This window comes from Euprymna scolopes, chromosome 8 (genome assembly GCF_053919585.1).
Source record: "Euprymna scolopes isolate OS-2025 chromosome 8, ASM5391958v1, whole genome shotgun sequence".
NCBI lineage: Eukaryota > Metazoa > Mollusca > Cephalopoda > Sepiida > Sepiolidae > Euprymna > Euprymna scolopes.
This window is the reverse complement of record NC_136489.1, coordinates 118,629,883-118,654,675: the sequence shown is the minus strand read 5'-3', so window position 1 is coordinate 118,654,675 and position 24,793 is coordinate 118,629,883. Positions and strand designations below refer to the sequence as shown.

The 24,793-nt window shown below is 34.2% G+C and overlaps 1 protein-coding gene across 3 annotated transcripts in view; it reads left to right on the top strand.

Annotated features, from left to right (window-relative positions):
* LOC145283741 (acyl-CoA:lysophosphatidylglycerol acyltransferase 1-like) overlaps positions 1–24,793 on the top strand; it is a 183,762-nt gene that overhangs the window by 130,093 nt on the left and 28,876 nt on the right. For all 3 annotated transcript variants that reach the window (XM_080132798.1, XM_080132799.1, XM_080132800.1), the window contains one exon: positions 14,353–14,567. In XM_080132798.1, the coding sequence (XP_079988924.1) occupies positions 14,353–14,567 (215 nt within the window). The remainder of the gene's footprint in view (positions 1–14,352; positions 14,568–24,793) is intronic.

Genomic DNA, 24,793 nt, shown 5'->3' with positions numbered 1-24,793 from the left:
GTAGTTGGTAATTTTGCAATGTTAGGGTCGAAAGGAGTAATTATTTGTTTTTTTATAAATTCTATTGATGATTTTGTAAAAGCTTCAGTTAATGCCGAAAACGCAAGAAAATATATAGAAAAAACGTTTATTTTTATGCTATAAATACTTCTAACAATTAAACACTATCAAGCTTAAACAAATATTTTATTCATTGCATTTTACAATTAAATGCGTTTTTAAGTTCTCAAAATTGAAACTTCTGCGTTTGTCTGCTAAAACGGTCTTATACTGGGAAAAAACTCGTTCCACGTCGCATGAGACTACTGGGGCATATTTCAAGCTGGTCATTTCTTCGGCACTTAAAACTTTTAAATGATCTATGTCATCCAAATTTCCTTCATTTTCAAAAGCCTTCCCACTAATAAGTGCATCGAGACGTTTTAAAGTAGCAAAACCTTTGTTCTTTGAAATGACATTCTTCAGCTTTTTACGAAATTGGGAGTCATCCATCTCAAGTGTCATTTCGACCTCTCTAATTAATTCAATAGATTTTGAAAGACTCAGCCCTTTAGTCTCCAACTTTGCAATATTTTTTGTTAAAATGGAAAAACTGTTGGCGATAAAGCCGAGATCAAATGGCAGTGATTCCTCATCCAACAGTTTTTTGGACTCCAATATACTTTGGGCCTCTGTTGAATCTAGAGACATTATGACAGGAGTAATTTTGGGCAAATGTTTGGCGTAATAATGCGCTGCATCTAACCACGTACCCCATCTTGTTACAATGGGACTCGGTGGAAGGGGCACTCCTGGGGCTAGTTCCCTGAACTTTTCGATCTGATTGGGTGCTTTTAAAAATATACTTTTTACAGTTGAAATCAGTTTATTTACTTTTGGGTGCGCCTGCCTGACTAATTCCGCAACCCTGTGCAAAACAAGTAACGTGCACCATTTTCGGGTATAAAAACTGAAGAGCATTCATAGCTTTGGACATATATGCAGCTGCATCAGTGGTTACAAGGAGCACATTATTATAAAGGACTTGCTGCGGCCACAAAAACTGCAATGAATCGTTAAAAAAAGCAGCAATTGTAGAATGATTAACTTTTGGCAGACATGCAATATTTCCCAAATAGCACTTGCTGCGTTCCTCTTCTACCCCAAGAATGCCAAACACAAAGCAAGCAATAAAACGCTGCTCTACATCAGTGGTTTCATCAATTGAGACCCACAGTTTCATTCCAGCAGCTTTTTCTCTGAGTGACTTCACTTTTGCTTCGTACACTTCACTAACGTAATATTTTCTTAGTGTAGTCTGATTTGGAATATTTCTATGTGTGTACCTATGAAGAAAGTCTTTGAACACATTATTGCTCAGTTTATGAAACGGAATATCCGCTGCAATCAACGCTTTGCATAAGTCAGCATTGAACAAATTATTCGTACTGGCTCCTAAATCAGTTGCTGCAGTAGGAACTTCGCCTAACGTTGTCGTGTAGGTCTTTTTTGCCAGATGTGCGTTGGTTTTTAAATGCTGCTTTATTAGAGATTTTTTACAACTTTTTATCTGTAAAAATAAAAATCAATTATTTAATGGTAATATATAGGAAGGGTGGAAAAAGTTATTTGAAGCCGATTAACATTTATTAATTAACGTAAAAAGTAGATAAAATAAATTGTAAATTTCAACGTTCAATCAAAGTTTAATACAGTTAGATTTACCGTTATAGAATTTCAAAAACAAAACTACTATAACAACGCCAATCTATTAGCCAACTATATTGCAAATTTTGTGTATCAAAGTTTGTTCCTACCTGGATATTGCAGTATTTGCAGGTTAAGCAATTGCCAGTTAACTGGTAATCTTCAAATTCATCGGCATATCTTGCCATCCGTTCAGCAGGAGTGCTAATTATTTTCGGCATTTTTTGTTTAGTTTTTTTAGATCTTGTAAATTCGTCCTGGGTATTAACACGCTTTGAGTATCTACAAGGACGAGATGTCTGTACATATTGATATATATATATATATATATATATATATATATATATGCCTATAATATCACTCTTTTTCAGCAGACCAAATTTTAGACCCTTTTTTATGTAAATTCACATCTGTTAGGGTTATACCACGTTTAATTCATCTAAAAAAATGAATAAATTAAAAACTCTTATCCAAATATTTTCTTCCAGCATATTTTTGGCAAAACAAAACTTATTCCATAAATATTTTGCATATTCTTTTTTAAAAAGCATACTTTTTTTTACGGAATATGCTTTTTATCAAAAGAATATTCTCTAACCCAATATATGTAAAGAATTGTTTTTTTATTAAAGAATATTCTTGACATTGCCCTACTCATTAATGTATATACTGTTTATATACTGTGAACAATTGAACACTCTATGGAACTTAAATATTTTATTTATTGCATTTTATAATAAAATTAGTCTTTAAATTATCAAAATTAAGCTTCTTTGGTTGTCCACTAAAATAGCCTTATAATGAAAAAAAAAACTCGTTCCAATCGTAGGAGATTACTGGACCATATTTAAATCTGGCTATTTTTTCGATACAAATTGTAGTCACAATCCTTTGGACACTATGGGGCCGATATATCGGCCCTGGAGACCTAGGGCAAAATGGATACGCGGATATTTCGTCCCTAATATAATCCTCTAATAGAATGGCTCTCATTAGGAACCAAAGGTTATTGTAAATTCACAACTACGAAGGTTTTACCATGTTTAATTTAATTTATATAGAAAAGAAAACTTCGTAAAATTAAGACTCGTATTATTTATTTCAACATATTTTCAGCACAACTTATTCCATAAATATTTTGCATATTCTTTTTTTAAGAGAATAGGCTTTTTGTTAAAGGAATATTCTTTAAAAAAAAAGAATATGCTTTTTGTTAAAAGAATATTCTCTAACGAAATATGCAAAGAATATTCTTTTGTAAAAGAATGCTTGTCACAGCCCTAGTGATCACCGTGCAAAATTTCAACCTGATCAGATAAATAGTTTTTGAGTTGTTTCCATGGCATAATTTAGGAAATGAAGTAAGGTCCGGATCAGACTTGAGCCATCCTTATGTTGGCAGGTGGACGTATGTAGTCTCATGAGTGACTTGAGTTTATTTCTTATATTTACTTATGCCCTTTATACTGTTAATCTTGTTGAAAGCAATATCTTGTATGCAAGTTGTAGGATTAGGCATTAAATACGAACTTAAGACTATACAGTTAATGGGAAATTAAACCAAAACGAAGACTCGCAGTTGGGTGCATCAGGAGCAATAAACTTGAAGTTGAACTGCGACTGTTAACTATTTCCAAGAGTTACGTCCTCTTTGATAATTATATTGAAGGAAATAACTTGACACAGTAGGTAGTGCTAGTACTTTTCCTTTTGTCGCAGTGGAGACCTTAATTTGCAAAGAAGTGTTTGTGATTTGTTGTTAGCCAAGCATAACCAATAAAGTGTACAGATGTCGCTTCAGTCTCATGGGTATTGAAGAGTAGAGAATCAAAGCTGTTTAAAAGTGAAGAATCTTGGACAGTTAACTGACTTTGAAGATATTTGTGCTTTAAGATCTAAAAGTATATATATATATTTTTTTTTTTTTTTTTCTTAAATATTTCAAGTTTAGTTCCAGACTGACACCAAATCTCCACTATAGTATGAATCGTAACATAATGAATAAAAATCACACATTACACTTCATTAAATTTGTTTGTTACAAAGAATGCTGATCAATTAGCAAGATTTGACAAGTTTCTACTGGTTGTTAGGAGCGATTGATGGGTTTCGGCAGAGGTCCGTTTTATGTGTCTTTTACTTGTGCTACATTTCAAAACTATCAAAATAATCGATTTTCATAGGAACAAGAATGAATAATTCTGAAAGTAGAGGTGATTGAAAAGATGTTTTTGTTTCAACAAAACATTTGATTAAAATTCTCTCAAGCCAAAAATGCAGATAAAAATTAAGTGGTAAATTGAAATTTCATAAAAAAATAAAGTGAATGAAATATTAAAATGAATTTGTGTGTGTATGTGTATATATATATATATATATATATATATATATATATATATATTTTTATTAAACTAAATATTGCATCAATTTCTTTTGTTGAAGGTAATTGAAAATTTATCTGAACGATTTTCCTGGGTAGATTAATATTGTTCAAGAATGAAATTAAATTGTGCTCAGCTTTTTAAGAAAATTACATTTCATAGTCTTCTAAATATGTGAATGGTATCTATATTTTGACAACGGCACATTCTAAAACAGTTTTTAACTGCTTATCCTCTGGTCCCAGTTAAACTTGACCTTGATCCAAAGTTTGTGGCTTTATCTGTTTTTTTTTTTTTTTTTTTTTTTTTTTTTTTTTCGATGAAATAACCATACGAGCATTACTTGTGTATGTATGTTGGTTGTTCTTGTTTTACGGCATATCAACCCTTTTCGGGTTATTTAATGCCGAATCCAAAGATTTTGAAGAAAATTTTTTTTAATAGAATATATTTATTTTCCAAGCGGTTTCTATTTAACCCATAGTTTGGACCCTAACAGGTACTACCACTCTGGGTCAGAGTGGACCTGGGAGCAATGGCAATTAAAGGGTGGCTGCACACTTCCTAAAGCCCGCAAGCTGGGGCCTCACGACTGGATATAGTTTAAGGTCATATCCAGGACATATATATAGTTTTAAAAATAATAGGCGGAAGTTTCTCGAGCTCTTTCGGCTATCATCTCGTCAGGAGAAAATCGATAGCGAACAAAATATTGTGTCGAAAAATAAAGAGTTCTAATGGGGAACTTATTAAATGTGCCAAAAGTACGGGGACACTAAATAAATTTATTTACGTTTAAAAATGATTAAAATATTGGCACAACGAGGGAAAAAAAAAAAAAAAAAAAAAAGCGGGAGAAAAGATTCAAAGTTCCCCAAAGAGAAACAATGTTTTTGATGTTTCTTTTTGCCGGCATAAAGAAGGTTGACGCACCGCAATAGACAGACTCCAAAATCTTTAAATGGTTTTTGGAGTCCGCTCTATGTAGCACCTCGAACCAATCTATTTTATATCTATCGGCGCAGCACGGGTTGTCAACCAAATGCTGGCCAATAGCAGAGTCAAAGGCTGCAGAAGGAGGGAGACCACCAGACCCCATCCTCCCTTGTCTGATCTTCGATGGAACATGCTGGTTTATACGAGTCAAAAGGTGCAAGGATGTTCGCCCAACATAACCAGCATCGTACTGGCATCTAAACTGATATACAATATTACTATTTTGGATGTAAAGCAAACTATCCTTGCGAAAAGACGGAAAAGCAGGTCTCGTAGTATATACCAAACGCAAGGACACAGAATTGAAGCAGTCGTTTGGTATATACTACGAGACATATCCAGGACATATATATATGTGTGTGTGTGTGTTTGTATGTTAATCGTTTACTTGAAACTTACTGCTTATATATATATATATCTAACAATAGTAATGAATTAAATCTTAGGTTTTTTTTTTTTTGGTTTTTTTTTTTTTTGTATTTTTATAATGAAAAAGATATTTTTCACAATTTTGTCAATTTTGAAAAGTTAAAGCTCAATGAATGCCTTTTTATTGGGCCCAAGAGCATAGTGTAATAATTCTCAAAGTTCCAAATATCAAGTTTTCTGTTGGTTATTTATTTTCAAACCGTATCCAGTACAGAATTGTTTCATATGTAAACTAACAAGTCTGCAAAATTGTTATTACTGCATATTTAGTCACATGCTCTTTTAGATGTTTATCTTAAAAAAACTTACATGGTTCATGTAACTGACACAATCTGCTGTTCCTAAGGTAAACGACTAAATATGCAGCAATAAAAAAAGAAGTTTGCAGACTTGTTAGTCGCAATAAGAAACAATATTGTAACGGATATTTTTTGAAAAGTAATAAATAGCTAATTGAAAAAAAACAACAAAAAAAACTTGATATTTGGAGAATTATACCACACACACACACACTGAGTAAAAGACAAAGATAAGTGCTCAATACGTTAGTAGAGCCAACTGTTTTTAATTATTATAATAACCCCAAGTGAATTCATTTAATTCATTACAAATTGTTTCGATAGACAGGATAAAAATTATCCGCCCATATCGTCAGATGATTAAAATTAAAATAAAAAGGAAAGATTTCTTTTTTTTTTTTTTTTTTTTTTTTTTTGTGATTACATATGGATATTAAAAGCCAAGAGAAAGGGGAGAAGGGAAAGGGGGAATGGGGAAAAAGCAATAAAAATATTAAATTAAAAAAATTGATAAAATTATAAAGATGAGATTTCCCCATAGGTTTCCAAATTTACTGGATTTCCATTACTGACAATTACTATCTTGTCCAATTGACTGCTGTACACTCTTTAACCCTTATCCTCGAGTGACCCCTGGGCCTTGATAAGTGGTGATGCCTATATATAAAAAAAAAGAAGGGAAAAGGAAGAAAATAGATAATTGATCGTGTCAAAAGTTTCAGTTCTGGATGATAACTTGCACGTGTCTCAAGGCTGAAACAGAGTTAAAAAGTTAGCAATCGTCTATTTTTTTCCTTCTCTTTTCTTCTACATGCAGAAAAATAAAGTTGCCGTCATTATTACAAACACATGAAAGTTGATAATCATACCTTGTTAACTGCTACTACTTTGCGTAATCCTACCAGACTGTACGAACCTGACTTGCAAAAAAAAGTTTTTTCATATCTTAGATAGGATTAAGTCAAGACAAAACAGTTGGAAGCCAAGAGATTTCTACAACTTGATCTTCATTCCAAATCAGTCTAGTAAAGTGGAGGAGACAGATTGATGATCCTTACTTAATCATACCTTATCGTATTTTAAATTAACATGTTCACAAGCATGTAGTGAACTGAATACTTTTTGTTTTATTTTTTGATTTAATTTTCACTCCAAACAACGCACAGTGATACTTTGATGCAGGAGGGCATAAGTTGCAGGGGTATTATGAAGGGAGATGAGTAGCAAGATATCTGTCCACATTACACTTGAACCTCTGCATATCAGTACAGTTGGGAAAGCAGAATTTCTGAAGGGAGTTCCAAAGTCTAGTAGTTCTGGGGAAGAAACTATTGGAGTAAAAGGCTTTCTTACACCTAGGAATCTCTGCTGTGAAGGTGTGGGATTTAGCTGCTTGTCAGGGGTATTCACATCAAGGGGGTACAAGTGCTTGTAGTTCGTCAGAGCATTCACCGTTAGAGTACTTGTAAAACAGGCAGTGGGATGCAACATTTCGTCGATGGGACAGAGGCTGAAGCTTAGATGACAGTTCAGGACCTATCAGGTTGGCGACTCTCTTTTGAACCCTGTCCAGGAGTGAGAGACAAGCAGCAGATGCACCAGCCCAAATGTGACAACAGTACTCCATACATGGGCGAATGATGGCCTTATAGAGCTACAGGATAATTTCTGACGTAAGTAACTTTCTAGTACGGTAGAGAGAGCCCACCTTCTTCGCAGCAATCTTGGCAAAGCTCTCAATGTATCTATTCCAGTTCATGTTCCCTGTAAACATTAGGCCGAGGAGTTTAAAGGAAGTACTTTCGAGTAATATGTTCTTGGCCATTGCTATTGGTGGTAGAGAAGGTTTCTTGTAATTATTGAAGGAAAAAAAGCTTAGTCTTGGCAGCATTGAATGTGACCGTCCATTTTTCTCCCCATTCCACTACAGATTGGAGGTCATCCTCTAGTGTTTCTGCCATTTCCTTAGATATGTATTCATTTGTTTTCCCCTCATGCCTGTTTTTGAGTGGTGTCATCAGCAAATATACCTGTCCCAGAAACAATTTTATCAGGGAGGTCATTTATGAATATCAGGAATAATAAAGGTCCAAGGATAGACCCCCTGATGTACTCCCACATTTATATCATATTGTTTAGATGTACGACGTCGAGGACAACCTGGATTTTTCTCTTAAGGATTTAATTACATTATGTATTCTTCCAGTGATACCATATGATCTAATTTTCCTTAGTAGACCATCGTGCCATACCCTGTCAAAAGCCTTAGATATATTGAGGCTACCATTTTACCCTCCCTTGGTTTGTCCAGTGAACGGTATATACGTTCAGAGATTAGTTAGGATATCTGCTGTGAAATGGGCTTGCCTAAATCCATATTGATTCTGTCAGGAGTTTAGCAGCTGTAAGGTGATGGACTAGAGTTTGACTAACTAAGGACTCAAATATTTTGTCGAAAAGCGGGAGAAGGCTAATGGGGCAAGAATCTAATGGGTCAATTCTTTCGCCAGAATTGAAAACTGGTACCACAGAAGCGGTTTTCCAGCAGTCAGGAAAGCAAGATTCGTTAAGGCATTTGTTGTAAAATTTGGAGAGAACTCAGTAGAGCATTTTTTAATAGCACAGCCAGGATGAGATTGGGTCCACATGCTTTTGAGGTGTCTAGGTTTTTTATGATACCATGTACCTGAGAAAGAGTGATTTTCAAACTTCTTTCAACTATGTTACGTTACATTGATTTTTATTGACCACTACAGTCTAATAATCCTCAAATTCAACAAGTTGATCTGATTTTACTTTCATTGTATTATTTTCAATTAACCAATTTATACATTAGTGGTTTTATTTGCCCAATATTTAACAGTTGGAAAGAACGCTTAGTGTGCTCTTGGCTTTCCAAGTCAACAGGGCATTTGATCAAACTTCTTGATGTTCCAGATATATCCACATAGGTTTTTAGAATTTGATAGTTGAAACAGGTTATTTAGAATAGGATGGCTTAAAAGTAATTTTTTAACATGAACTTTTTAACGTATATAAATTTGAACTTTTAATGACTTCGATATTAGTTTTGATGTATTTAAAAAATTTTTTTAATTACACTTAAATTCTGAATTTGAAAGTTGAGTAAAAAGTCATACGATAGCATGTGTTATTTTCTGTGTCGTGCTTAAATCTCTTTTCCGAGTGACTATCATTTAATTATGACTTTCCATTTCTTGTTATAAATAATTTTACCAATAATTATTCATGAGATTTTTTTTTTTAGTGATCACCACTTATCAAGGCCCGGAAGCCACTCAGGGATAAGGGTTATTGCAAGTACATTACGTTAGTGTGGAGATTTGATGAAGTGTTTACTTAAGGGGGCGGTTCATTAGGAATTTGTTAACGTTGGATTTGAAGACATCCAAGTTGTAGTCCGGTGGGAAGCAGGCAGACGGAACAGAGTTCCACAGGCGTGCAGTTCTAAGAAAGAAGTTTTGTTCATGAAATCTGCGTTTTGATTTAGGCACAGATATAGAGTGGGGGAAATTTTTCACAGTGGATTCAGCTAGACGGGTGTTTTTCATGAAAGATTGGTGAGGGGGGACCAGAGATTGGAGTTCAGACGAGCACCTGCCATGGATATAACGATAAAACAAGGATAGGCTCGCAATGTCTCTTCTGTGGGAGAGAGGTTGCAGGGTAGAGAAAAGGGCATCCTCCACTAAGCCACAAAGTCTATTTTGTACTCTGTCAAGGCAGGATAGGCTGTTTTTAGCAGCTCCTGCCCAGATATGGCAACAATATTCCATCCTTGGACGTACTTGGCTTTTATATAGATAGAGAATTGCATCAGTAGTGAGATATCTTCTGGAGCGGTAGAAGGATCCCACCATCTTTCCAGCGACCTTGGCAACTGACTTGATGTACATGTTCCATTTTGGATCAGGAGTAAAAGTCAAACCCAGAAGCTTGTCAAAACACGGGGCCTCACCCAGAAGAGAGCCATCCATCACAATTGATGCCAGATGGGGATCAGAGCATTGATGATGTAAGGATAGGAGTTTGGTTTTGGATGCATTAAAGGTAACCAGCCACGTCTTCCCCCACTGAACCACGCGCTTGAGATCAGAGGAGAGAGAATCAGAGAGAACTTTGTCATTTACAGCCTTTGATGTGTTGCCGTAGATGGTCGTGTCATCAGCATAGATGTCAACGAATGATTTAAGTATGTGTTTAGGAAGGTCATTGATGTAGATCAGGAAGAGAGTTGGGCCCAGGATTGACCCCTGAGGGACTCCAGCATTTATATTGCAGGCCTCCGATTTTTGTCCATCTACCCCTACTATTATGAGCCTATCGGAGAGAAATGATTTAATGATTGAAAAAACATTTCCAGTTATACCGTAGCTGGAAATCTTGTGAAGTAGACCCTTATGCCATACCTTGTCGAAGGCCTTTGATATGTCAAGAGCAATTGCCCTAGAAAGGAAGCCTTTGTCAAGAGATTCACTAAACCTGTGGGATATAACCATCAGCACATCTGTGGTAGATCTTGCAGAGCGGAAACCATATTGTGTGTCACTAAGAAGGTTGACTATTTCTCTATTCAATATGGCTTCCAGCAACTTACTCATAACACAGAGGAGACTTATTGGTCTGTACTGAGAGTGAGATGACTTATCACCTGAATTCTTAAATACAGGGCAAACTGATGAGGTCTTCCAGGGAGTCGGAAAGCACTTCTCCTTAAGGCAGCGCTTAAATAGTTTCGTAAGTATGGGAGCAAGTTCTGGTTGACGCTTTTTTAACACTATAATTGGGATGCCATCAGGGCCAGTTGCTTTACTGGAATCTAGGTTCTTGATTAGCTTGGTGACCTCATGCACGGATATTTGTATGTTATCTAGCTTGTTCTGTGTTATAGGAGGAAATATGGGGAATTGATGGCCTTCGTCGCATAGGGTAGAATTAGCTGCAAAGTTCTTTGCAAATAGTTTGGCCTTGTCTGACGTTAATGTGATGACCTCTGGTCCATTGATAATGGTTGGGATAGAATGCACACTTCTGTTCAGGATCCTATTTGTTCTTTGCCAAAACTGGTGGGAACCAAGCCGCTGATCAGCTACCTTGGATTTAACAGACTGGGCATATAGCTCTCTAGCATTTTTTATTACTCTTTTACAGTGGTTGCTGGCAGTCCTGGAAGCAGCTTTAGTCTCAGTGCATCTATTACGTTGGTAGCTATGGAAAAAGTGATTTCTGTGCGCGATAGCAGCAGCACATTCTGGAGAGAACCATGGTTAGCTGTTAGGTTTTGTTGGAATTTTTTAGATGGTATGAATTGGTCTATGCCTACAATTAACCATTCGGTCAGATCTGATCTATAGAGGACACTTCCTTTTTAAACATGGAATGCAGAGGTAAATCAGATATGAATGTACGGAAGCTATCCCAGTCAGCCATAGAGTATCGGTATACAGTACGGTGGAGGGGTACGTCTGGGGACTTATTACATTTTGTTTTTATCTTAACTGATACGACGGAGTGGTTGGAGGATCCTAAAGAATGAATGGAACATGAACATAGCTCAGGGGAAGTTGAGAGAAAAAGGTCTAGGAGGCTTGCATATTGACCGGGTGTATCGGGCACACGGTTGGGTTCGCGAACAATCTGAGTGAGGTCATAAGCAATGGCAAAATCATGACAAAACCTCCCCTCATGGTCTGTCTTATTTGAATGGGTCAGCCATTCCACGTTATGGATGTTGAAGTCACCACAGATGTGGATGTTAGCCGAGGGATGTGCAGACTGTATGTGGTCTATTTTCTCAGATATGCTCTTAAAGATAGTAACTCCGCTGTTGTGGGGCCGATAGAGGGCAAATATAAATGCAGTGGTGGTAGCAAGTGCAACCCTGAAGCACATATAGGGTAAATTAGGATCTTCTCTAGAGATATCCCTGCCACACGGGAAGCCATCCTTAATGTTGGCACATGTTCCATGCCCATGGCGATCTTGGGGGTCAGATTTAGCTGTTAAGTTAGAGTATCCGTTAATTATAAACTCATCTAGGGAAGTGGTCGGCCCTATTCCAGTTTCACTTAGAAATATGTTCGGTTTCGTCTCCTGTAATTGGGTTTCAACCTCTGGAAGGTTGGAATGTAGACCCCTGATGTTGGAGAAAGAGACCTGGTAGTAGATGGGGTCTAGGTTTAATCGAGTTTTTATTCTGGAGATATTTCATGTTGAGGTTTTGGGATTTGTGGAATAGGTCGGCATACTTGGTTAGAGCAGTACAGAGAGAAAAAGACAGGAAATTTTTTTTCTTTTTTTTTTTTTTTGTAGCACACGAAAAGGTAAAGCCGTAACAATTACCCACTAGTATGGCATCGAGAGGTCCCACCAGAGACTACTGCATGGTCCAGATCCACTCACCAAATTGCAATACAGCAGTCCCAGTACTTTGCGCATGCTGATAGGACAGCCTCCTTAGTGGTTAAACCAAGGTTCGGGTCCCTGACTATCAGGCGGATAACGTTAACCCAGACAAAACGTTTACCTCCAGCACCCTTGCTAGTGACATGGCCACAAGGACAGACAGAGACAGAAAAATTTCCGACATCTCAGACTACTGGTCACCAAGTACTACCGACCTTTAAGCAGCTGTTTCTTCACCCTTTGTCAGAAAAATCACTCATTGAATGAGGACTGAGGGACAAAAAAGGAGAAGCCAGAGTTACTGGAGCTGCCGATAACACATCCACTGTATTATCTACTCTCCATTAAAAAAAAAAAAAAAATCTGAAAAGGAAACACTTTGGTTTCGATTATAGCTGACGGCACTCAAGTCATCTATTTTTATAATTTTACTAAGAATTCGAGTTTTGTTTTCGATTTTGATTGTAACTGAAGGAACTCAAGTTATATATATATATAGTAATTTTGACATTTGCTTTTCTATTTTATATTTAATTCTATCACCATTTTATCTTTTTTTCCTCTTCTTCACTGATTTTTCTTAATTATACTGTCTTGGCGGCCGTGTTAAATGCATACCTTATTTTTCTTTTATTAATATTATTGGAATTTTTTCCCTTTTTCCTTGTATTGAATTATTCCACAGATTTCAGCCTTTTGGATTATTTTGGATCATCTTTCAATAACGCGGTTTCCTTGGATTTTACTTGTGCAAATGGAAATTTAATTAACTTTCTTGGATTTACATATTTGGATTTTACCGTCATTGGATACTTTACCTTTCACCAGACTATCCATTCACGTGAAATCACCTTTTTTTTCACCATATCCCCTCTGCTTCACATTTTGTTATCAAGTAAGATCTTTGACTTACTTGCAGTTTCATTAAATACTTTTGTATGCAAAATACGATCCCGCATTTTGCTAATTCCTACCCTCTGATGAGAAGGAAAGTATTTCTTCGAAACTCCGCAGATTAAGGACTATCCACTTAAGTATTTCCTTTTCAGATTAAATATGTTAACTCTTTCAAAGTGTTTTTTAACATGTATTATTAACTATTTGCTCTTTTATATATATATATATATATATATATATATATATTTTTTTTTTAAGTTTTGGTTTGTTTCAAGCTGATACACCCAAGTCATACGAATATGTTTGTAGTTTTGCAATCACAACTTTATAATATAAGAATCGATTGTAAATTGACTTTATAAAAATATATACAAAATCTGCATAACTTAAAATATATTTGAGCATATTTTATGACCGGGCTTCGTAGGGTGTCTCTGCTAGCATAGATAACTACTTTTGCAGTTTTAACAAAAGAGCTTCAACAATATCTGGGCATTTCCATTTATGCTGAACATCCACAGAATGCCAACATCAATATATTTCATATGAAAGAGTTAGCTAGTCATAAATTAATAGCATTTCATTAGTTTTTCTAACCTCAAATTTAAACCTAATAAATTTCAATGATACATAAAGTATTTTTAAATGTCAATTACAATGTATTTGGGTGTATTTTTCTCGCCTCCATTCTGGTGCAAATCTCTGGAAGTACAATTTTAACTTCTGTAACAAGATTATCACGCTTTTCTCTGGATTTCTCTAAAAACCTGGACTGGTGAAAATGTCATCCTGTGAAAATGCAGCACATTTTGTATTTTAATGTGAATGGTCAGATCAAAGAAAAAGTATTGTGCATGGTTGATATCAGGACGTAGTTTCATTCAGGTCGAGTAAGTCTAAACAATTTTTTGCGATGGAATTAGGCCATCTTTTCTATATTTGGAGGATTATCAGAACTTGTTTTTATTATACTCCGTGTGCATCAAACTAACCCACCTAAAAATGATTAAAATAAAATTGTATATAAATTTTATGAACGACTTAAGTTTTTCTATTTGCCTTGTTCCATTCTTTTGATACCGTCTCTTCACCTTTTTACCTTATTTTTTTTATTTTACCTTATTCCCAACTTTCCTTTTTCTATTTATTTAACTTGACTTTTTTTTTTTCTATTTACCGTCTTCCTTACTAACTTTTTTCTTTTTCTTTTATCTATTTACCCCACTTGTATCAACCAGTTGTGGAGACAGGAGATGATATCAATACCATAATTGATGAAGGAGTTTTGCTCATTGCCAACCATCAGTCGACAGCAGACGTTCCTGCCATGATGAATGTGATGCATAGTAAGGTGAAGTTAGCCAAGCAAGTTATGTGGATTATTGACAGCACCTTCAAATATACCCATTTTGGCCTTGTTTCCAGCCTTCGTGGAGACTTTTTTATAAGACAGGTTTGTCAATCTACCATTAACAAATAGTTTTTCAGACTTTATTTTATTTTGTTTGTGCATGTTTTAAGTACGTTTGTATACCTAGGTAAAAAAAATACAAAAAGACCCACAAAGTTGGTATTTTGTAGATCAGTCTTGCCCAGAATGAATATCTAAAATTTAGAAGAAAATTCTGAGGGTAAATTGGGCCGAGTTTCATTTGTCAATGTTATGTACTAATTTGGGGGGGGGGGGGAAATGACTATTTCCATGAGGAATCTAAAGTAGGTGTGTGTGTGCGTGTGTTCAGATAGAGGAATGGGTTGGGTGGACGAGAACAGTTTGGGGGGAGGGAATTGGAGAAAGAAAGGATAGAAGTTTTAATAGAAATGTTACATTTTTTTTCCCTGGGCAATGCCGGTTAGCCCTGCTAGTGTGTGTGTGTGTGTGTGTGTGTGTGTGAATACTGAGGTAATTCAGTATACATCACCAGGAACATCTAATTTAAAGTATTATGTAAAAAAAATACAAATTGTTTTGTGGTCACTTGATGTAAGCAAATCTTAATGAGTATAATGCAGGGCTGTAGAGTTGAACACAAAACCATAAACTGATTCAAACTCTACCCTTTTTATGTAATTAAGTGATCATAGACTAGACGTGTCAAAACCTATGCATATGCTTTTATCATAACTTTTATCAAAGAATCAATAAACGAGGCTGATATTGTGTAAATGCACCTGGTATCAGTCTGCATAGTTTTACTTACTCTGACTTTAGTAAAGTTGTTTCCAATTTTCACTCCACAGCTTCGATATGATGTAAATAGTTTGTTTAAAGGGAATTAAATTTTATGCTGATATATAAAAAAAAAAATATTGTCCATTTCTCCAATTTGAATCTTCTGAACCCTTGATTCACACTAAAATCTTTTAACTACTTTACAAATTCTTTCCTTGATAAAATTTATTGTAGTTGTAAGGTTGTTAAATTTTTGAATCCTCCAAATCTTTTTTTTTTTTTTGTGTAAAAGTAGCAAACTTTAAATCAAAATAAATCACGGAAAAATATTTCTATTATACAAATGTGGTTTATTCCAAAGATGAATTTTTAGCATTTATAGAAAGAGTAATTTCTTACTGCATCAAGTTGCCCTTGCATGTAAAAAAAAAAAAAAAAAAAATTATAAAATAGTTTTAAAAATAACATTGACGACTTTGTGATTACGGTGTAGTGCGGGCAATTTGGAGAGGTTTCAAATGAGATATTTAAGACTCTGAACTTAATGGACGTTCATATTACTTGAATTCTTTGAATTACTGTTCTCATCTTGAGTGTTATTTTCACATTTCAATTGATGTAACCCCAGACTTTCTTCAAGTGTATTTTGTCAAACTTTGCGAGTATTGATGGTAAAATTCAATCGTAAAGTTGTACTCGTTTACAGATTAAAGGTTCAATCCTTTGTGCCGGTGACTAGAAATACAATTGCGAATTACTTGGGATTTTTACCCATTTGACACTGACGGAATGGGAGCATGGTACCCTCATAGATTAGATAAAAGGTTCCATTCGAAATTCCATGCTGATTCTCAAGTTCAGCAAGATACACCTGAAGGTTGGGGGTTACATCAACCGACATGTGAAGTTAACACTCAAGATGGTAACAGTAGTCCGAAGAATTGGAATGATATTAAGCAATTCTCATCTCAAAAGCTTAATTACTGAAAGCTATAACATGTGAAAGTGTGGAGAAAAAGCCAAGTAGAAACAAAAGTAATCCTGAAAAAATTGGAGGGAGGTGTTAAAATGTAATTTTGCATTTTTTTTTTTTTTTTTTTTAAATTTTTTTTTTATGGTGGCATAAATATACATTAAAAAAAAAAAATTTCTTGTTCATCCAGGAATATTTACTCAAACCATCCAATTTAGTGTCTCCAAATTCATCCAAAACTTTTAAAAACAGGTTGATATTTTGTTATTACAGGTCTTGCATTCTGTAAATTTTGAATTTTAATAAATTATTTTAATTTCACAGCAAAGAGATGGAGAATATTAAATTTCCTGAAATTAAATTTTTTAAGGAATTTAATATCGGCATTTTATGTATCTACTAGCAAAGTCTCCACCATAACATTTGACCTTGAAAAATAGTGTGCACCATCTCTAGGTGAGGGACCATCATGCCAGGTTTGGTCATGATCGGTCAAGTGGTGTGTGCTATAGGAGAGTATATATACATACACTATGAGCTTGACTTTAATATTAAAATGATGTGCACCATCTCTAGGTGGGGGAACCATCATCATGCCAGGTTTGGTCATGATCGGTCCAGTGATGTGGGTGTAGGAGTCATACACACACGAACGCTAGTACTTATATAATTTTTTTTTTTTTTTCCAACAACCTTTTTCCACAAGGAGAACGAAATCCAAGGGTGACATGACGTTTTGTTTCTAATTTTGATTTTATTACACAAAGATGTTATTTGTCATAAATTAACAGGTTTATTTTCTTAGAATCAAAAAAGCTGGTGCTCTGCTTGCCACGAGAATGGGTAAAAAGCTGGTGATAATCGCAATAAGACAATTGCAATGTAATTAAACAAATGACTTTTGTTTTTCAATGAAATCTCTGAAGTAAACGTGTTGAGTGCATGGAGGTCATTGATTGAAACTGTGGCAGCAGTTCACCTATGATTACACCCATCACACAAAAAACTTTTTAATTTTTTTGCAACGTTTTTGTACCAGTGCCCAAGAACACGGGTATTTAGTTCTCATCCACTGCAAAAACTGTGATACCAGGGTTGGAAAGTGGGACTTAGAAGTCGGCGCCCCAGAAGGGCACTTTAACCTGTAAAAAGTGCCTGGGCAGTCTCATCGGCATTCCTCAGTAAGGATGCCTGAGTGATTAGCAATAAACTAACTGCTTTTCAAAGAGAAGGCAAAGCCTGGGAAAGTGGACCTCCTAGAACTGCATAAAACCAGCCTTACACTCCAATCAACAGGGACCAGGCCATTGCGGGAATGGTCTAATCTGTTGATTTTGGGAGCTGAGGATAAAAATCGCAATAACTGATTGATATTGTTACACTACCACATTTTTTTTTTTTTTTTCATTCTTTTGCAGAATTGAACTCTTATTGACTCCTTTTTCTTGATCAACTAAAATGTACACGTTGTTATGGAAAAAAATTTAAGTTGTAATCCTTAGGAAAGCAATCTCATGGTAATGTGTTCCACAAATTGAAAGCTTTTGCAACAAACTCTGCACATGGAAATTTCATCACGCTAAGCACATGGAGAGAAAGAACATTAGTTTTCTTTGGTATAAAGACCAGTTCTTGCTGTGGATGGTTTCTTGTAAGACAAACGAGAATTCTGTCGAGCAACTTTCATAGAAATAATGACAAAGTAGAGATTAGCAACATCTTTGAGAAATGAGTTGTAAGGAAAAGAGATCCTCTCTACTTCCACTAGATTTTAAGGTCAAAGTGAAAGAGTGCTCAGTGTGGCAGCAATATTCTATGTTTTGAATATATCTGATTCTTTTATAAGTAGAGGATTGCATATGGAATTGGGTACTTTCTGGAGCGGTAGAATAATCCAACCCTTTTTTTTTTTTTTTTTTTTTTTTTTTAGTGACGTTAGCAAAAACTTGGTACACGTCTTCCATTTTAGATATGGAGTAAGTCAAGCCTAAGACCTTATCAACAAGGAGCTTTCTCTGGTTGAAAACTTCATTTTTACTGGGACAAAACTATGAGCACTGGTGGGTTGTCAAAGGAGATGAAGCTTAGGTTTAGGTGGCTTAAAAGTAATAAGCCACTTTTCTTTTTCTCCACTTCACTATCTGCTCTAGATTTGAGTTTTCATAGGTTTATGAGAGCAGACCCTGAAGAGCTTCATTATACTATCGTTGCTACTTAACTTTAAGTATTTTATATATGTCCTCTCCTATGTGTGATCTTGCTCAATAGAATATCTCGACCCTTTCAAGTAATTTTTCTTTCTTCTGTGCTTAAGATTTGTGTTCTGAATTATTTTATTCTGAACCCTTGATTCACACTAAAATGTTTGGATTATTTTACAAATTCTCTGCCTAGATAAAACTTATTGTAGTTGTTAGCTTTTCAAATTTTTAAATCCTCCAAATCTGTCCTTAAATCTAGAACTTAAGATATGAATCGGAAACAATTAAGGAATCGCTGAAGTGAACTCGTGTCGGTCAGTATAGTTTGACACTCTGACACGAATTCAATTTACAGTACGTATGATCTTCGTTTTACTTTTTAGGTAGATCAGTTATGATGATGGGTCTACTCAAATTAGGAGTGTATGCAAAGGCTGTAAGATTTGTAGACCATGATCACTTAATTATGTAGAGGAATCTGAAGAGAAGTCAAGGTTGAAGGTACTATATTCCAACTTTATGAACCTGCTATTATATAAACTAAAGGTGATGAAAGGGACAAGAAAACAAATCTGACTCTGTATTTAAATGCCCAACTTCCGACTTTTGTAAAAATTGCTTATTTTGAACTCTTCACTTCGGAAATCGGCTATGAAAGATTTGACTTTGAAGTTAGTTTTAAAATCAATCAATCCTTCATAGATTTCTGACTTTCAATTCCCAACTTTAACTTATCTCTGCTCTAGATAAACATCTACTCTCAGTACTTTCTGAAACTTTAACTGGCATGAGCTCATTCCAACTTCTACAATCGACTTGGTTATTTATTTTCTGGAGAATCTTGTACTCTGTGACTTCAGGTAATAATTTATCTATTTTATTTTTTATTCTTTTACAAGATTATTTCACTTTAAAATTTTTCATTTTTGTCTTCATACTCTTTTAAGAGGAAAGGTATACAAACAACACCTAACCTTGGCATGACATCAAATAACTTTGTCAAAGTTTTGCGGTTATGTTATAACCGAGGAATTATGAATATCCTCGGTTTGTGGGGAGTATTATTTGTTATACAGGGTGACCTCCCACCCCCCAAAAAATGGGCCCCGTGTACACTTTGTCATATCTCCATTATCTATTCACTGATTGCCCTTATTTTACAGGACATGGCAGAATCAATGACCGTGAGTACACCAAGACCCCAGTGGGAGCTGGGACAAAGAATACACTGTGTTAAATTGGTCCATTCTAAAAAAAGTTCAAAAATACCGTTTTTTTTTGTTTTTTTTTGTTGTTTTTTTGGGGGGGGGGGATTCACCCTGTATTAGAATAAGTGAAGTTAAAATATTACACTTGTAAATAAGTGAAATAAAGATGTTGATCGGTTGAACTTAAGACCAATCTCACACTTTAAATCGTTGTTACTGACTTATTTTATTTTTGGAAATATTTGTTTATTATTGATTAAATAATTGTAAAATGAGACCTTGCTTACAGAAAAAGGTATAGATTCTGTTTTCAATATAACTTTCTTTTTTTTTCTTATAGGGAGGTGGGTCTTATTTTACAATGAATTGAGATTAGATGTCTTAAGTTTGCAAGTGGAGATTTATTTTATTATAAATTAACACACAAAACAAGACCCTCCCCCGTCTTCCCTCTAAAAGGTTAAAAAGAAAATAAAGATTTTCATTTTTTTTTTTTTTTTTTTTTTTTTTCGAATAACTATAACAAAAATTGCTAAAACAAATTTTAAAGTTTGATAAATTGTATAAAGTTCTGGCAGAGTTTGTAATACAAGAATATATTGTTCACTCTTAGTGTACAAAATAACATTTTTAGGCATGCCTCTTATCAGTCGGTATAAATATCAATATTTAAAAAAATTACTATCACAATTTGTGAAAATTGTTGTGCCAATAGCCTTGAAAATTTGGATTTGATACATTAAAAAAAAAATAAATACAATCGCTGCTTATAAAGCTCCAGAGCCGCTTGAGGATAAGGTTGAGATAGATTTTAAATTAAATAATGGGTATTATGCGAGAACCAAAAACTATTTATAGAATAAACAATTTGATTATGAAGACTGTTTGACATGTACATTTAAAAAAAAAACAAAAAAACGTGCAGCCTGCAGGGCAGCAGTCCCATAGTAATGTTTGAAACCGATTGTGGAAATTCCATTTGATGTTATAGACTCTGGGAGGGAAAAAAAAGGTAAGTTTAATGTAGGTGTGGTAAAAACGAGTTCTTATCGTGAATGTCTCTGGAAGAACCAGAGGTGTGAGCTCAGTCAAGCATCTTCCATGGAAATAAGGATAGAGTAGGGAATGATTAGAAATGCCTTTTCTGTGAAAAAGGAGCTGCAGAGAACAGAACATATTTGCCATTTGATTGCAGAGTTGATTTTGTACTCTTGTCAAGACAAGAAAGGTTGCTCTGAAGAGCATCTCACCAGATGTGGCATTAATTTAGGATATATGATTCTTAATTATTTAATAAAAAAAAAAAAAAAAGAATTCAGTCTGTTATGTATAATTTTGAAATACCATTTTCATCAGATTGAATGAATCTATTTCAATATTTTAATGTTTAAAGAGCAGTTTATTCATGTGCATTCACTCTTTTGGGTCTTGAGATTAAACAAACTATTACTATTTAGTGAAGGAGACATTGATTTTTACATATGTCCATTTTGAATAAGTTCACATGAAACCTGATAGGGCATTTGAATTTTTCATGAAGTTGACCTCTTGGGACATATGTTATCTCTGAAGGTTTTATACTGACTGAACTATAACTGTACAATTTGAATGATGGACTCATTTATTGTGCATTATTTGAAATATATTTAAAAAAAAAAAAAAATTACGTATACAATGCTTTGTTCAGTTTGTTTTGTAGCTGTTGCACAAAGGAATCTATTTTTTTATGTACCAACAATATCTTGTATTGTGTTGAGTTGTAATTCAGTTGGTATTAACCGGCACGTTGATATGCAGGTGATTAGCACACCCTGACATATGTTGATTTGAAGAAAGAAATCTGTTTCCAATCAAATTTTGTGACAAGATGTCCTATCCCGTTCTTATACTTTGCCAGAAGAGATGGAGCTCTAGGATACCACTTTTGTTTTTGAAAAAAAGCTGGCCTGCCCAATTTCTGTTCCAGTATTCCTTTTGATTTATATTTTTGTGGAGATTTTAGTGTTTTATGTGGAAGATGGTGACCTTTTTCCTTATTCAATTCCTGTCAGCTATGTTCCCATTTACAATGCCTCCCCACGAGACAGTGTTAGACACCAGAGTCGTTTTTTAACGTGGAGGAAAGGAACAAAGATAAAAAAAATTGTCTCAGTCGTGAAGGACTTCTCCACTGACAGAGAACAAGAAATTGAAGTGCAGCATCTAGAACATGCTATTCTTTTAAACCATCAATTCCATTATATGGCATATCAACCCTTTTTTTTTTTTAAAATGCTTAAACACAATGCTTATTGTTACACTGGCTGTTTCAACCTGTCTCCGCCTGTGCTAAAACAGAATATCACTGTAGAAATAATGTTGCTTATTTCATGGTAGCAGGAAATGTGTTGATAATTGATGCTAGTAGAGAAAATATGTTAAAAATACTTGCCAACATAAGTATCATTTGATGTTAATTTTCTTTTTTTATTTCTATTCTCCTAGCTATTGCGACCAATCAGAAGTTTTGTCTTGAAAATAAATTTAATATTATCACTGTCAGATAATCAGTTTTTAATTCATTTAATTAATTGCAAAACTTCTCAGAATGCATGTTATTCATCTGCCATGATCTAGCCTGAGAACAGTTGCTGCTGCATGCATGTATACAATTTCTGCGATGACATACTGCAATGGAAGTTGTCAGATACCTAATAGATATTAAAGAACTCCAATAACCACTCTTAGAAAATGAATTTATATAACTGTATGCCATTAAGTTGCAAATAAAGTTTTATGGCTGGTGAATCATTGGCAGCAGTGATCACCTTGATTGAAAGCTCAGAGATAAACGGGAGAGAGTTAATGAATGGTTAAGCATATCGCTTAATTATGTTGTAGCTTTGTTTCACCATTTTTAAATGCGTTCTTAGCTTGATTGCTTTTTTTTTTTCGAGGTGGCTACATATGAGATTTTTAATTTATGAAATCGGTAAGCTCAGCTCAAGTCTTATCGATTCTATTTTGTTCACATATACATTAATGTTGATTATCTCCACATTAAACAGATTCTTTTTCAAAAGTTTTTGTGTATACTATATTTCTGACCCCTTTATGACCCCTACCTGAATTGTTTCCTGTTTCTCAGCATACCAGTAACATGTCTTGTCTTGTATACATTACTAGCTAATATATTAATTAGCAAACCCTTTTGATTAATGTTGATTTATATTTTATATTGCAAGCAACTCATTATAGGCAATTGATTGAGCAGTTTTATTTTATTCCTAGCTTGGAGATAATTATGCATTTATACCTTTTCCAATAGTATTAGTGTACAAATTATTACAGCACTTTAAGTTGTGATTCTATTCATTATCATGTGCTACCAATTTTAATTTTACGTTGGGCTGTTCGTTTTGACATCACAACTCCTTTTTTAGTAAATGATTGCTAAAATTCAATAGCTATTGTAAATAATTCATTAATAAAAATGGGTTGCTATTCTATACAATTCTAGGATATGTTTAGTTCATAACTTTCACAATGAAATTAGTCAAATATTATTGAAAGTAATTTGCTTGGGAATCGTGTAAATATAAAATGTATAAGGTTGTATGAGTGATTGACAAGGTTTGACACCAGGTTAATCTGTCGCCTGATAAGAGTAGAATCTGATTGGTTGGTTTAATCATGTGACCTACAAGGGACTTCCAGTAGGAATTCAGTTGCAAGTTAAACATTATTGAATAAACATAAAAACAAGTCAACAACCCTTCATAAAACATGTCTGGAAAAAAAAAATTGTTTGCACTAATTATGGTTGTCCACACTTTTCGGGATCCACAGTGAACAAACTCTCACACAAATGCAAAATTCCTTTTATATTATAAGTAGAAATAAGTTGAGATATCATTTTCAAACAAATACGTATTGTTCTTTATTATAGTGGAGAATGTGAGATTCTGCTAGATATAGAACTTTATAGGCTATGAAGGTGGTCAAAAGTAAAATTTAAGTCAGTAGAAATTGCTTCCTTTAAGTTAAATATATATTTGTAAAAATATAGCCATCATATTTCTTAATGTACAGACCAGTCTACTAAAAATATCAGAATATCTTCACCTAACTCACAAGAACGAAAATCAAGCAACATTTGTGCCTCATCGGGATAGCCAACATAAGAGTATAAACAAACAAAATAGAATCTATGAGGTTGGAGATTAGTTTGCTGATTTCTTAAATTTAGAGTTTCTTCATTATTATATTAACCCTTTATGACCTGGATTATGATGTAGATGATTAAAAAAATATATTAATTTTAATTAGTTTAAATGGTAATGATGTCATGATTGTTTTCAAACTGGAAAAATTATGAAGTTCAATAGTTAAACTATCACTGGTAATTTTTGCATTTCATAAAATTACCCTGATTATTATCCATAGTGCTTGAAAAAAAGTTTGACAACAAACAAAATCCTCTATTCTTAGACAGATGGCGGCATACTGAATGTAAGCAATGGAGAGTTGCAATCTGGAGGTATCTGGCATCTACCCAGATACTGAACTATTATGTACAAGGTGTTTGAATTAATTCCCGCTTTATTTATGTCGTTATATTCATTTGTTTATGACTGAACAAATTAGTTCAACCAAGTCATAAAGAGTAAAATTTTTTTTTTTGTTTTTTTGCTCCCGCTCTTCATCTGGTAGTCAAGGTTCTAATAGGTTAAGTAAATTTTCACAATTTCTGTAACGTTCTTTAATTCTGTGTTCACTTTTAAGAAATCTATTTTTTGTAATTCTATTTCATGCAAAAACTACAATATTAAAATATGCTGTAATTTATTAAAACAAGTTAAAAGAATTATTACATTCTTACATGGATACATTCCCAGAAATGACTGAGGTTCTCTGTATTTTATTGTCCCCATAGGAAGTTTGAGTTTTTATCGTATGCTCTTGCATAATTTCAATATATATATATATATATATATATATATATATATATATATATATAACATGTAATTATCAAGTTTATGCTGATATGAGAAATTGTATCAAATTTGTTTCAGCTGGGTTTCTCTGCATTATATCAGATTACATTTGAATTACAAGTATACTCAAGGGCAGGTTAAGTACTCT